This window comes from Panthera leo, chromosome E3, assembly GCF_018350215.1.
Source record: "Panthera leo isolate Ple1 chromosome E3, P.leo_Ple1_pat1.1, whole genome shotgun sequence".
In the NCBI taxonomy this organism is placed as follows: domain Eukaryota; kingdom Metazoa; phylum Chordata; class Mammalia; order Carnivora; family Felidae; genus Panthera; species Panthera leo.
This window is the reverse complement of record NC_056694.1, coordinates 4,990,264-5,004,999: the sequence shown is the minus strand read 5'-3', so window position 1 is coordinate 5,004,999 and position 14,736 is coordinate 4,990,264. Positions and strand designations below refer to the sequence as shown.

The following is a 14,736-nucleotide window of genomic DNA, read 5'->3' as shown; positions in this document are numbered from 1 at the left end:
CTCTCCTCTGATGCGTAATCGTTTTTGAGTTTTGCTGAATTTTACTTGTAATATTTTATTAAGGAATTTTACATATCTATTCATGAGAGATGGTGGTCTGTTTTCTAACTTTATACCATATTTGTTTGGTTCATTATCAGGGTAATACTAGTTTTATAAAAAATGAATTTGGGATACATTAACTCCTCTGGATTTTTGAAGAGATTGTGTGGACTTGACGTAGGTTCGTATTTAAACATTTGGTAGCCTTTATCAGTGAAGCTATCTTGGTCTGGAGCTGTACTTTTTGAGAGTTTTTAAATTACAAATTCAATTTTTTGTATCTGCAGGGTTTTGTTTCTGATATTGGTAATACCCATACGTTGCCCTTTCAGCAATGCTTTAGCTGTGTCTCTGCATTTTTGATATGTTGGTTTTTCATTAGTTCAGTGCATTTTTAAGTTTCCCTTGATATTTATTTTTTGATCCATGGATTATATAGAAGCATGTTACTTAGTTTCCAGGTGTTCATTGATTTTCCTGTTATCTTTCTCTAATTTCTATTATGATTCCAGTGTGGTAGAAAACATATCCTTTATTATTTCAATTCCCTTAAAATTTTTAAATGTGTTATTTAATTAATTATTATTATTTTTTTTTTTGAGAGCGAGGGAGAGCTCAAGCGATCACGTGTGCACAAGCAGGGGAGGGACAGAGAAAGGGGGACAGAGCATCCAAAGCAGGCTCTGCACTGAGAGCAGTGATCCCAGTGGGGGGCTCAAACTCACAAACCGTGAGATCTTGACCTGAACCTAAGTTCAGCACTCAACTGACTGGGCCACCCAGGTTCTACTCTCTTCAATTTTTTGAGGTTTGTTTTGTGGCCCAGGATATGGTCTATCTTGGTATATGTTCCATGAACCCTTGAAATGAATTTGTATAGTGCTGTTGTCTGGAGTGTTCTATAAGTTGTCCATATCCCATTGGCTGATGATATTGCTGAGTTCTGTATCCTTGCTGATTTTCTCATTGTTCATTTATTGACAGAAGGATGTTGAGGTTTCCAGCTCTAGTTGTGGATTTCTCTATGTCTGTTTTCAGTTCTATCAGAGTTTGGTTCATGTGTATTGCAGCTTTGTTGTTTGGTACAAACACATTGAGGATTGCTGTAAGTTTTTGTATATATATATACACATATATATATGTATATATATATGTGTGCATATATATATACACACATATATGTATATATACACATATATATACATATATGTGTGTGTATATATATATGTATATATATATGTATATAAAATGGAGGTATCATATGATTGAGTCACGTTATCCCATCTACTTTGTTAATCTGGGTTTTCTTAATTGGTATATTTAGAACATTTACATTTTTAAGCTTATTGACAAATCAGGACTTAAGTCTGTCATTTTGTTTTCTCTCTGTTTTTTGTTTTTGTTTCCTTCTCCCTGCCTTCCTGTGGGTTACGTGAATATTTTTTTATAATTTTGTTTGGATTTATTTTTAACTTTTTTGAGTATATGTAGTCTTTTTAGTGGTTACTCTAGGTTTGCATTATATATACATAACTTATCAGAGTCTACTGGTGTCATTTTACTAAATAAAGGTAAGTGTAGAAACCTTCTATCTCTCTTTAGTCTCCCCTAATTGTCAGGTAATTAAATATTTCGTCCACTTACATTTAGAACCATATCAGTGACAGTGTTATAATTTTTTTGATCGTCACATAAGTTAGAAACTTGAGAAAAAGAAAGCCTATTATATTTGCCTTTATTTTTTGTTACTATTTCTTTCCTCCTTTTTGATGTTCCAGGGTTTCTGTTTTTAAAAAATCATTCCCTTTTTGTTGAGAGAATTCTTTTAGTCATTCTTTTAAGGTATGTGTATTGGTGACAGATTTTCTTAGTTTGTTTTTTTAATTTTTTTTTTTTAACATTATTTTTGAGAGACAGAGCGTGAGCAGGGGAGGGGCAGAGAGAGAGAGGCAGGCACAGAATCTGAAGCAGGCTCCAGGCTCTTAGCAGTCAGCACAGAGCCCGACGCGGGGCTTGAACTCATGGACTGCGAGATCATGACCCGAGCCGAAGTCGGATGCTCAACCGACTGAGCCACCCAGGCACCCCCAGATTTTCTTAGTTTTTGCTTCATCTGAGAACGTCTTGATTTTGCCTTCATTCCTGAAGGTATTTCCACTGTGTGTAGGGTTCTGGGCGGATACTCCTTTTCATTCAGACCTTGAAAATTGTGCCACTTCCTCTGGCCTCCACCATTTTTGATCTGAAGTCTGTCATTTTTCTTGTTTATTTCATACACACACACACATACACACACACTTTCATAGGTAGTGTACTGTTTTCTTTCACCGCTTTCAAGATTCTGTCTTTAGTTTTCAGAAGTTTAGTTATGATATGTTTTGGGATAGGTTTCTTTTTCCTGTTTGGGGTTTGCTCAGCTTCTTGAATCTATAGACTTCTATTTTTTACCACATTCGGGAAATTTTCAGCCTTCCTTCCGTGTAATACTTTTTCAGCCCTCTGGGGCTCCTCTGGGAGTCTGATGACATGTGTGCTACATGTTTTGTTAGAGTCCCACAGGTCCCTGAGGCTCTGTTCATTGCCCCCCCCCCCCCCCGCCCCCACCAGTCTCTTTTCTCTCCATTCTTCAGAGTAGGTAATTTCTGCTGTTCTGTCTTCATGTTGACTGATTTTTTTCTTCTGCAATCTCTATTCTTCTAACTTATCCACTGAGTTTATTTTGATTATTGTATTTTTTGTTTCTAAAGTTTCCACTTGGTTCTTTATATCTCCTATTTCTTTGTTGAGTCTTTCTGTATTTTTCAGTTGTTCCTAGGGTGTTTGTAATTATCAGCTGAGCCATTTTTCTCTTGGTTTCTTTAAAACCTTTGCTAGATAATTCTGACATCTCTATCATCTCAGTGCGGGCATCATCTCTTTATTTTTTTTCACTCATTCGAGAAATGATGAGTGATTTTCAGTTGAAACCTGGATGCTTTTGTGTTACAAGTTTTATGTGGATCTTATCTAATGATTGCTTCAGCGGGCTTTCTGTGATAGCACTCTGGCAAAGGAAGTAGTATTAGGTTGAAGTAGAAGTCCGGGCTTCTGCCCGTGAAGCATGGGGGCAGGGGGAGGTTGGGGCTCCTCGTTCCTGCTCTCCACCTGGTCTCCACTGACACCACAGCAGCTTTGTACCACTGGGTGATGTTGAAAGTCCTGATTCTGATACTATCCCAGTGGCGAATTGGAGGGAGTCGTCTTCACTACCGGGGGCTGGCATCCAAGTCCAGGTTCCTCACCTGATCTTTGCTGTGGGATGAGGTGTGATTGTTATCACCCCACATGGATGAAAGTTCTAGCTCCTAATCCACCTTCTCTAACACTACTACGAGTGGGTGGGTTGGGTGCCCCATTACAGCCTGGCAAGTGGAAGTTTAGGCTGCCTACTTGGCCTTTGCTGGCCTAGGGGTCTGGGAGTCATTGTTTTTCTGTGGTGTGTGGCTAGAGTAGAGAATTACTGTCTAAAAGTTTTCTGTCTTGCCACGCTGGTCTTTTGGCTGCAGAAAGCAGGCTTTCACTGGGGCTTTATCCTATTTGTTGGTGTTTCCAGGTTGCTAGCTTCTTTAGCTCTGGACTATCTGAGGCACAAAGAAAACCCAGGGAACTTGCCACAGTGTCATTCTTTGGGTTCCGCAGTTGCTAGCTTGTCTTTTCCTCTTTCACTGCCTTCTTATATTTGTTTTACAGACAACGTCCAGGGCTTTTCTATTTCGCAGAGGAATGGGAGGAAGAACCTCTCCTCTGTCTTCCCAGAAGTGAAAGTCTCATCTTTGTGTTAGAAAGATGTTTTCATGGGGCCTAGAATTCTGTGCTCTATACAGTGTGAGAAGAACATTATTCTTCTAATACCTGAAAGGTGTTACTGTGCTGTTTTCTGTTCCGTGTTGTTTCTGACAAGAAGTCTGTTGTCAGTTTTAGCTTTGTTTCTGTATACATGTTTTGTTTTGTTTTGTTTGTTTGTTTTACTCACTGCTTTATGATGCTGTCTTTATCACTGTCCTAAGCAGTCTGACTAGTTTTTGTGTAGTTTTCTCGTGTCTTTTTCTGTTTGGGACTTACTGAGACTCTTAGATCTGTAGACGTACTGTTTGAAATTTGCATGACTTCTAGTCATTTAAAAATTTTTTATTTTTGTCATTAGAGTAATGTTAAACTTTTTGGTGCACAGTTCAATGAATTTTAACACAGGTATAGATTCATGCAAACCACCACCTTTTCAGGAAACAAAACCGTAGCATCATTCTAAAAATCTCCTTTGTGCTCTCTATAGACAGTCATTATTTCCTGAAATACTCTGTTCCTTCAAACCCAATTATATGTATTTTTAGGGACTAACTTGGAGTCCCACTGCTCACTGATATGCTAATGTTTTTGTTGTTCTGAGTTTGTGTGTGTATGTGTTTCGTTATGGATTATTTCTGTTGCTAAGTCTTCAAGTTCACTAATGTTTTCTTCTCTTCTGTCTAATGTGTTATTAATCTCATCTGTGTTTTTCATCTCAGAGATTCTACATTTCACCTGTAAAGTACATTTGGATCTGTTTCCATGGCTCCCCCTAACATGCTTTTGCTTTTTTCTACCTCCTTGAACACATGAATGTGTATATAATTTATTTTTTAATGTCTTTGTCTCTTGATTTTATCATCTGTGCCATTTCTGGGTCTGTTTCTGTTTATTTTCTCCTTGTTATTGGTCATTCCTGCATTTTTCATGCCTTGTAGTCTTTAATTAGAATGGTATGTTTTTGGGTGTGGAAGGTTTTTTTTTTTTTCTTTTTGATTCCTATAAATATTTTTGAGCTTTATTCTGGGACACAGTTGTATCAGTTGGAAAGAGTTTGAACCTTTCAAGGCTCTTTGTGAGGCAGGTACTGAGCAGGATTTAGTTTAAGGTGAGTTTCTCAATCTCAGCACTACTGATGTTGGAACCAGATAATGCTTTGTTGTGGGGGCTGGCCTGGGCTTTTTGTAGGATGGTTAGCAGCATTTGTGGCCTCTACTCACGGGATACCAGTAGAACCAGTTAGTCATGAGCTAAGAATGGTTTTCACATTTTTTAGAAGTTGTAAAAAGGAAGAAATGTGTAACAGAGACCCCTGTACATGTCCAACAAGACCAGAATATTTACAGAAAGGCTTTGAACTTCTTGTATGGAGACTTTTTTTTTTTTTTTTTTTTTTACTGTTTGAGACAAATGGTAGTATAAGAGAAAACCTATTTTTCCCAGTATAAAGAGTAGTTAAGAGCACAAGCTTTGAAAATGAAGAAAATATTTGAATTCAGCATGTGTCATCCACTTAATTTGACATTGGGCAACGTTTTAACTCTCTGAGTCTCAGTTTTTCTCTTATGAAATTGAGCCAGTATATATTGATCACTTAGGCTTGTTGGAGAATTAGGTGAGAATGAAGGAAGCTAGCTCGAGGTGTGACGCACAGTAGCCATTGTCATTAATTCATTTCAGGAGTGTGCCCCTTATTTAAAGTAGTCCATGGTGTCTGTATAGCCATATTTTGCTAATTTGGAGGATTATCATCTGTTATCTTTCAGGTCACGCAGAAGGATTTTGTATGATGTGTACCATGCAAGCACATATCACCCAGGCACTCAGTAATCCTGGGGATGTTATTAAGCCGATGTTTGTCATTAATGAGATGCGGCGTAAGTATCATCGCTAGTAATTTATTTCAGTATTTATTAGGTAATTGGTCTTAATGGCCCAACTGGTAAAAGATGAGCCCCGGTGTATTGCAGAAAACAAACGTCTTATCATACGTGGATATATCTTTAATTCATAACAAATTTTCAGTAAAATGTTTAGTATAGAAACACATTTTGAAACCCTAAAAGATGACAGTATAATAAAGTATTCAGTTTAGTATAAGCAAATTTAAATTTTTAAAAGTCACTTTTTTAATAAAATCATTGGTAAGTTTTACAGTGATTTTTTTTCCCCTACCTATTTGGATTTCTATGCTGAGTTATACTATAATATTGTCCCATAGGTTTCTTTAAATATTTTTGGATTCGTTTCAATTCAGTGAATGAGTATTAACCTATAGCGTCAGGAATTATCAAACTTGAGTTAACTCTACTCTTAAAGCAACATTTAAACTCATAACTGAGCAAATTTGTAGATAAATTTTGCTTTTTCTATTTAATTTTTAAATGACTTTAAAATTTTCTTTTGCATTATAATGATCCTGATAGGGTGCGTGAAATTTTTTAACACACTTTCTGTGTGTTTTTGCAGTAAACTTTTACATCATCTTAATTAACTGAGTTAGGAGAAAAAAATGCATGCAAATAAAAAGGAAACCCTAACTGTTAATCTGGAATCTAGCTGCGTAATTACAGGGGTGGATAATTATACAGTGACAATCTATAATCCTTTTGCCTAAAAAGCTGCTCAAGATTAAGAGGTGTTCTATTGGCCCTTGGCTTTATTAACAGGCCAGAGGAGACAGTGCAAACATTTTTTAAACGGTGTCGGATCCCGGCAGAATTTTAGCCAGGGGTAATTTTGTTTGTTTAATTTTGTGTATATAAAGAATGATTAATATTTTTAAACTTAGACTTTAAGAAAATGTCATTGCTGTTTGCACCCATATTCACGAGCTCACATAACCCCCTGACATGTGGTTGGATCATGAGATTGCCATTTGTGTAGGCAGAACTGGCGGAACACTGGCAGTTTCCTGTGACTCCAGCGAATTTGTATTTCTATATATTCATCTATAGAACTTGCTCTGTTAATGCTTTATTGTGACATTGTTTATACTCTTGCGTTTCATTATGTCATTCTGTCTTGCAGCTGCTCAGTTAGAAATAGGGCTGCAGGATGCGGCGTGTTCTGTGGGTTATTGGGACAGAAGCGTAGACATTTATGTTTGCCGTGAATTCTCTTAGGGAGCCCTAGCACCAAATTTAGTAGGATTGTGGGCACTAACGTAACATTGTGAACAAATTTTTGAGACCATACAGCCCAAGTTGAATTTAGTCAGCTATAATTTTATTAACTTGCTGATGACCTAGAGTCTCTGGGCTCTCAGGAGCTCTAGCCCACATGCACTCGTAATGGTCTTCAGGGGCATGGTTCTAGCCATTCTCAGGCAGTTTGTGTTAGTCAACTCATAAAGTAATTACAGGCGTTTTCTAACCAACAGGTGGTCACGGGATGGAACGTCTGGGGGGGGGGGGGCACAGCCGAGGTGGATTGTATGTGATGATAAAGCTCTGTCTTCACTTAAACTTCACAGGTATAGCTAGGCACTTCCGCTTTGGAAACCAAGAAGATGCCCATGAATTCCTTCAGTACACTGTCGATGCTATGCAAAAAGCATGCTTGAATGGCAGCAATAAGTGAGTACAGCAAAGCATCGCTCACGTCTTCCCTCGACATCGCTGGCTTACCGAGTTCAGTCTCGCCTTTTATGATGAATGCGCAGAGCTCTGTGTTGGCTTCACTTTTGACCTCGCGCTGCCTCTTCCTCACATGATTGCCATTATTTTTAAGTGGTTAGGGGCGCTTGGGTGGCTCAGTCAGTGAAGCATCCGACTCTTGATTTTCAGCTCAGATCATGCTCTCACGGTTCGTGAGTTCAAGCCCCACGTCGGGCTCTGTGCTGACAGTGCTAAGCCTGCTTGGAATTCTCTCTCTTCCACTCTGCTCCTCCCCCTGCCCCTCCTCCCACGCATGTGCACACATGCTCTCAAAGTAAATAAAATAAACTTGAAAAAAAAAAGTACCATGTAAAAAAATAAAATGGTGAAAATATTTTAAAGGTATGCTTACTGTAACAATTTGGATTTAATAACCGGTGTCAGGGATTGGATATTGGTTTTGCCGTTACTTAATTTCTGAGCACCAACATCCCTTTGCAGATCTAAAACTAACCACTTCTCCTTTCTAGTTGTGCCCAGCATTTTTTCTGCTCATCTCCAGCCTATGAAATTTGTGTGTGTTCCCTGCATCTTAGTCTGGTCAGTTACCAATTTCTGCAGTTTCTTCCTTAAAATCTAAATGCAGACTCAAGAGGAAGATTGCAAATGCAACTAGGTACCAAATGCCAACCCACTTGCTGTTGCCTGAGCACAGCTGGTACATCTCCTGTTCTGCTGGCCCTGCCTCGGCTGGGCTCCGCTTGCCCGGATGACTGACCCCAGAGCAGAGGAGAACGCTCCGTGTCCCCTGCCTTCACCAGCGGGGCCACACGCCCAGCGGCTCAGTCTTGCCGCTTGCTTCCAGCACAGGTGCCTGCCCCAGTGTCAGGTCCCTTCTCAGTACCGTCCTACCTCTTTCGGGTTGCCTCCCCAAACCCTCCCTGCGTTCTGGTCCGGACAAGACTCTTCTCCGGTGGCCTCGCATTCTGGTGTCTTTTTATTTTGTGGCTTCTGATTTGAAGTCTCGTTCTTTTATAGAAGTCCATACTCTTAAAGCTTTGTCACAGCATCTGTAATTTTTGTTGAACTCTTGTCTCGTATCACTTTGTTTTTCAGATTAGACAGACACACCCAGGCTACCACACTCGTTTGTCAGATATTTGGAGGATACCTAAGATCTAGAGGTAAAGTCTTGTTTAAAAGTTGGTAAAGTGGGGGCGCCTGGGTGGCTCAATTGGTTAAGCATCTGACTTTGGCTCAAGTCATGGTCTCATGGGGTCTTGAGTTCGAGCCCTGTGTTGGGCTCTGTGCTGACAGCCCAGAGCCTGGAGCCTGTTTCAGATCCCTTGTCTCCCTCTCTCTCTACCCCTCCCCTGCTCACACTCTGTCTCTGTCTCAAAAATAAATGAACATTAAAAAAAAAAAAATAGTTGGTAAAGTGATACATGCATGTGGTTAAAAAAGTGCAGGCGGACAGGGTTAGCAGTGGAAAGTGTGCCTCCCAATCCAGCCCCGGCTCCCAAACCCCTTCCTCAAAGGCAACCCATGTCTCAGTTTGTAGTGCATCCTTCCAGCACTCTCCTGTGCATGAGCACACTGGGAGTATATTGGATAGGCCTCTCTCATTTTTCTCTTAACATTAGAAATCTTGGTCCATTTCAGTACATGTGGGTAACAACAGTCTTTCACAGCCGAAGTAGAATTCCCCTTGAGCCCCCTTGTAACAATGGATAATGAGGTTGTTTCAAACTTTTTGTTATTGTTCTTACTGTCAGTGAATATCCCTGTGCAATGCCTTTATGTTCATGTGAAAGTGTATAAGTAGGATGAATTCTTAGGATTAGAATTTCTGCACGAAAGGGTATGTGTTCTACATCGTGGTACTGCCATGTCGTCCTTCCAGGAGGTTCTACCCGTTCCCTTTCCAACCAGCAGTGTGTGTGGGCTGCATTCTTGACACTGACTCACACTGTGTGTGGTATTACAGTTGTTTGCCCAATCTGAAAAAAAAAAAAGTACTTTAATTTTTTATTTTGAAGTGGTATTTTTGTGTTCTGTCGTTTCAGTAGTTGGTAGTGCCATAACGATGACTCTTTGCTTATTCTTTGCATTTTATTTTTGTTTCAGTTAAGTGTTTAAATTGCAAAGGTGTCTCAGATACGTTCGATCCATATCTCGACATAACGTTGGAGATAAAGGTAAGTTTGCTAATTGTGGTGGTGAGATCAGGAGAAGGCAGTCAGACTTGATGTAACTTCGTCTGTAGTTCATTTATAACTCAGACTTTCACGTGCTACACGTGAAAATCTTACTACTCTGAGACTTGATTCAGAGGAGATCATGTCAGATTTGGAGCAGGTATCTTACAGACGTAGAACACTTAATCTTTTTCTCGCCTTTGACTTTTCACTTGGCATCATGACAAAACCAGAATCTGATGCCTGGTTTAGCCCAATTTAGATGATGGTAATTTTTTAGAAACTCTTTGGCTCCTCGCATTGTCTCAGCTCCTATTTTTTGTTAAGCTTTTTATTTTTCTGATTACAAATGTACTCCGTGCTTAACGATAGAAGCGAGAAACATTGCGGACTCGTAGGCGGTCCCGTCCCTCAGAACGAGCCCTTAACGGTGTGATGGAAACTGTTGCAAGCATGTTACTCATGCTTCCAGACCGGCGTGACGTCTCAGTTGGGCGCGTGACCGCCTCACTGCGTGTGCGCGGGGACGGCTGTGCCGTGAGCGGCCGCCTGGCTCCTGGCTGGTGCGTGTTCGGTGCGTCCGGTTCCGTGCTAACGTAAATGATGCTGCAGCGAGCAACTCCTCACGGACGGTTCGCTTTAATCTGCTTGTTTCTTAGCCAGCGGAGATCGCTGGTTGTGTACGGGTATGAAAGTGAACATCGTGATGCCAGGAAATGTTCTTTTTCCCAACACACCCCCATCTGCTTTCATACCTTTGAGCCCTCTTTTTCCTTTCTTCTATCAAGTGTCAGTGAGAGGTGCTGTGGCGCTGACGCTTCTCCTCTCTCCCCAGGCTGCTCAGAGTGTGAACAAGGCGCTGGAGCAGTTCGTGAAGCCCGAGCAGCTCGACGGGGAGAACTCGTACAAGTGCAGCAAGTACGCGGTCTGCGCGGCGGGGCCGGACCTCGTTAGCTTTTCTGTCGCCCGGAAGGCGCGGGGCCCCTCTTCCTCGAGGGCCACAACGCCTGGTGTCTCAGTGCTCGCTCTCTCTCGAGGGTTGCCCTTGGGAGACACAGCGGGCGCCGCCTTCCTGGGCAGGTTTGCCCTGAGCGGGAAGCACACAGCAGCCGCCGCGTGGGAAGGCACGGCCTGGGCAACCGTCCGTGGCGGGCGGGGAAGGCGGTGATGGAGTGGGAGTCCCCCTCCCCCCGGGGTAGTTAAGGCTCTTTCTGGTTCTTACCCAGGATTTGGGGTAGTATCTGCTAGAAACCTCTAGTTTTGATTACTCATTAATGTGTTTGCCCGTGAAGTCAAGAGAGCCTGTATTTTAAGAAAGTCCTATTTCATAGGTTTTAATAGATTTTCACTTTAGCATCAGGTGGTGTAGGTAACCATTATGAGGTACTCGTTTTGCCAGGAAAGAAGTTGCCTACTACCGTAGGCATTTCTCCTTCGTTTAAACTCCATGGACATTCTAATCTTCACTTTTATTCCTTTTGTCTGTGGATAGGGCTTTGTCTGCAAAGAATTGTATCAGCCTGAAAATTTCAGTTTGTTGTGAACTGAGAGAAGTTTGTATTAACCTAATTTTAAAATTACCAGTTTACATGTGGCTTCTCAGAAATTGTTCTAGCTTCCTTTTTTCTTTCATGCTAATTGAGCAATCTCCCCTGTATTGTAAGTTTTAGTATTTTCACTGTTGGTTGAGAAGGCTGCTGTTTCTTAGCTAGTATCTTTCTCTTGGGTTTGGTGGGAAATGTTTGAAAGACATAACCAGGGAAAGACTAAAATACCAAAAATGTGTGTGTGTGTGTACACACACACACACATATATATATACACACACACACACATATATATACACGTGTGTATATATATGTGTGTGTGTGTGTATATATATATGTCTATATATGTCTTCCTAATCCTTTGTTTCTGTTCATTTCAAGGTGTAAAAAGATGGTTCCAGCTTCCAAGAGGTTTACTATACACAGATCCTCTAATGTTCTTACACTTTCTCTGAAACGGTTTGCAAATTTTACTGGTGGAAAAATTGCTAAGGTATGTAGATAACATTATTCATAACTTCTTATGTTGAGTCTTTCAAGACTTAAGTGTTGGTGACTAGTAAGGGTTATGAATGACCTGGCTGGACAGTTCTGTGACCAGGTCTTCTAAGTTCTCCTAGTATTCGGTCGTGGGCGAAAAAGTGTCAAAGCGTTGTGCTCGTGATGGTCTGTGTGTTTATGAGCGTGTGTACTTTGTGTCTGCTTTAGCTGGCCAGACTCTGTGATGATAAAACTGGTGCCTGTGCTGTGCGTTTGGGCCTCAGCGTCAGTGAAGGTGGGGACAGACAGGGAGAGCCGGTGTCACTTGAAATATTCGAAATCCAAAGAGGACGTCCCTGCTGGATCTCGCTCTCTTTTCACCAAAGCGTGTTTTCCTGTTTGTTTGTGGGTTTTGATGGCAGCACGCTGAATTTTCCTGTTTTCTTTCTACTTTCCGAAGAGTGAAAGTATCAGAAATGAGTAGCACGCAAGAGACTCCACAGTCTCTTCCTGAAATAGTAGAAGTAAGTGAGACTAAAGTCCAGAGGTAGCCTACCACTGCTCTCTCTCTCGGACGGGTTCAGACGATTCACTTGAGAGGAGATCCTCGTGTATTTAGAGGAAATCAAGAATGCAGTGGGAGCACGTTGAATAGGTGCGGGCGCAGGCGGGCTCCGGGCCAGTCATGTCTTCTGACACGCAGCTCAGCGTGTTAGGTCTCCGCGGGTCTCCACGTGCTTGTGCAGAATGATCTGTGCCCTCGGAAATGATGTTCCTTTTTCCCCTCTCCGTTTCTGTTTAGGATGTGAAATACCCTGAGTACCTTGACATCCGACCGTACATGTCTCAACCAAACGGGGAACCGATTATTTATGTCCTGTATGCAGTACTGGTCCACACTGGCTTTAACTGCCATGCTGGCCACTACTTCTGCTACATCAAAGTAAGCTGTGCAGATTTTGCTAATAACTGTTTCTCAAGGCAGCACTGGCATTCTTGGGGGGCAAGGTGGGACTTTCACAGTTAGCATATGAAAGCCCATTCTTCTTACGTTTCTCTTGGTTGGTGTTTCCTCTTGAATGCTGTCTAATCTCTCTTTCATTGGCTCTCTTTTGCAGGCTAGCAATGGCCTCTGGTATCAAATGAACGACTCCATCGTATCTACCAGTGATATTAGATCGGTACTCAGTCAACAAGCTTACGTACTCTTTTATATCAGGTATCCTCAGGAAACGCATTTTCGCATTTTCTGTTACGCCCTTTCTCTTCATCTCATCGGCATATTTAAATTCAGAATTTGGTTGTTTTTAAAACAGCAGCTCAGAGGTGCCAACAGAGTAAGGAAGGTCGTGCTTTGAGTACGGATTAGGAGTTTGATTTAGCTCCCAGCTCCTTGGCAGGTGGACAGTGAAACACGCAGAGGAAGGGCAGGTGATGGCGGAGGGGGGGCTGCTGCTGCTGGCGGCGAACGGCTCGGGCCTGGGCATGGAGGCCTCCTGAAGGGGGACTCTGAGGGACCCGGGTGTGGGCGCCTCTCTACCACCGAGCACAGGCAGCCGGTGACCCTCCTGGGCCGGGCTTGGGTGGGCGCCACTCACTCTTCTCCTGTGGCTGCTGCGTACTCTGACTCACTAATTCCATGTCTGGTAATGCACGGCCTTGGAAAACGACTGACGTTTGCTCTGTGGCGTTCATTCATAGTAGCCGAAAGCTGGGAACATCCTGAAATCTCGGACGTCAGCAGGATGAGCTCATAAATTATAGCGTATCCATGCGTCGGACTGCTATGCAGCTGTTAAAAATGATTTTTATGATGCCTTTTTAAAAAATTTTAACGTTTGTTTATTTTTGAGAGAGCACGAGCAGGGGAGGAGCAGAGAGAGAGGGAGACACAGAAACCCAAGCAGGCTCCAGGCTCTGAGCTGTCAAGCTCAGAGCCCGATGTGGGGATCGAACTCACGAGCCACGAGATGATGACCTGAGCCGAAGCCGGAGGCTTAACCTGGGCCACCCAGATGCCCCGGTGCCTTTTTTTTTTTTTTTTTTAAATGATATAAGAAAGCTCAATCTATACGGAGAAAAAAGCAATTTGAAATTTTTCACACTGGTATTGAAAACATCATTATAGGCTAAAGCTTGGAGAATATTCCAGTAAATCTGAACAGTAGATGTCTCTGATGGGTGAGGCGAGGCACAGTATTTTTTTTTTTTTTCTAACTTCTGGATGCAGATTTTCTGTAATGGCATGTATTTATAATTAGAAAAAATGTAAACAGAAAAGAAAAATATCCTTCAGGTAGCGTCATCTTCAGAATACACAATTTAAAATACCATTTGATGGGAGTTCGAGTCCCACGTTGGGTGTGGAGATTGCTTAAAACTGAAATTAAAAGAACAAAACCTTTGCACACTTACCTCTGTTGTGAGCACCTGCCGCCCACCTTGACCCAGAGGGGACCCTGTGCAAAGCTCTGCATTGCAGCTACCTATGAGGGGCTAGAGATGAACCTCTTCTGGGAAGATGCGCCGCGAAACCCTAAGCGCTGTCACTATCTGTCCCCAGGTCCCACGATGTGAAAAATGGAGGTGAACTCACGCATTCCACTCACAGCCCCGGCCAGTCCTCGCCCCGACCCGTAATCAGCCAGCGGGTTGTCAGCAACAAACAGGCCGCGTCAGGGTTTATGGGACCACAGCTTCCCTCTCATGTGATAAAGGTAACGTTGCACAGGTAGCATCATCTCTGTGTTGTGTTTGCTTTCGCGTCATTCAGAGCCTCTTGCTAACGTTGCAGCAGTTGCCGTGTCCTGGTACGACTGGATTTCTTGTCCGAAAAGATTCTTCCAGCCGTGTTTTATAAAATACTTCAAACACACAGATTTCAGTGTGTGGAAGTAATGATGAGGAAGAAAGTCCGGGTATAAGTAGGTTTAAATGCTAGAGCTTTTAGCTCTCACTTTGGACTTGCGTTCACTTCGGGGACTAAATCTTTGGCGGGTGAGTGCCAGACTCCAGGAGAGTGACCCTTTCGCAAAAAGAATTCTT

General features: G+C 42.1%; 1 protein-coding gene across 6 annotated transcripts in view; it reads left to right on the top strand.

Moving 5' to 3' along the window:
* USP42 (ubiquitin specific peptidase 42) overlaps positions 1-14,736 on the top strand; it is a 77,449-nt gene that overhangs the window by 52,229 nt on the left and 10,484 nt on the right. For all 6 annotated transcript variants that reach the window (XM_042922503.1, XM_042922500.1, XM_042922499.1 and 3 more), the window contains 9 exons: positions 5,634-5,744; positions 7,343-7,445; positions 8,583-8,650; positions 9,594-9,664; positions 10,500-10,582; positions 11,593-11,704; positions 12,494-12,634; positions 12,810-12,910; positions 14,255-14,408. In XM_042922503.1, the coding sequence (XP_042778437.1) occupies positions 5,634-5,744; positions 7,343-7,445; positions 8,583-8,650; positions 9,594-9,664; positions 10,500-10,582; positions 11,593-11,704; positions 12,494-12,634; positions 12,810-12,910; positions 14,255-14,408 (944 nt within the window). The remainder of the gene's footprint in view (positions 1-5,633; positions 5,745-7,342; positions 7,446-8,582; positions 8,651-9,593; positions 9,665-10,499; positions 10,583-11,592; positions 11,705-12,493; positions 12,635-12,809; positions 12,911-14,254; positions 14,409-14,736) is intronic.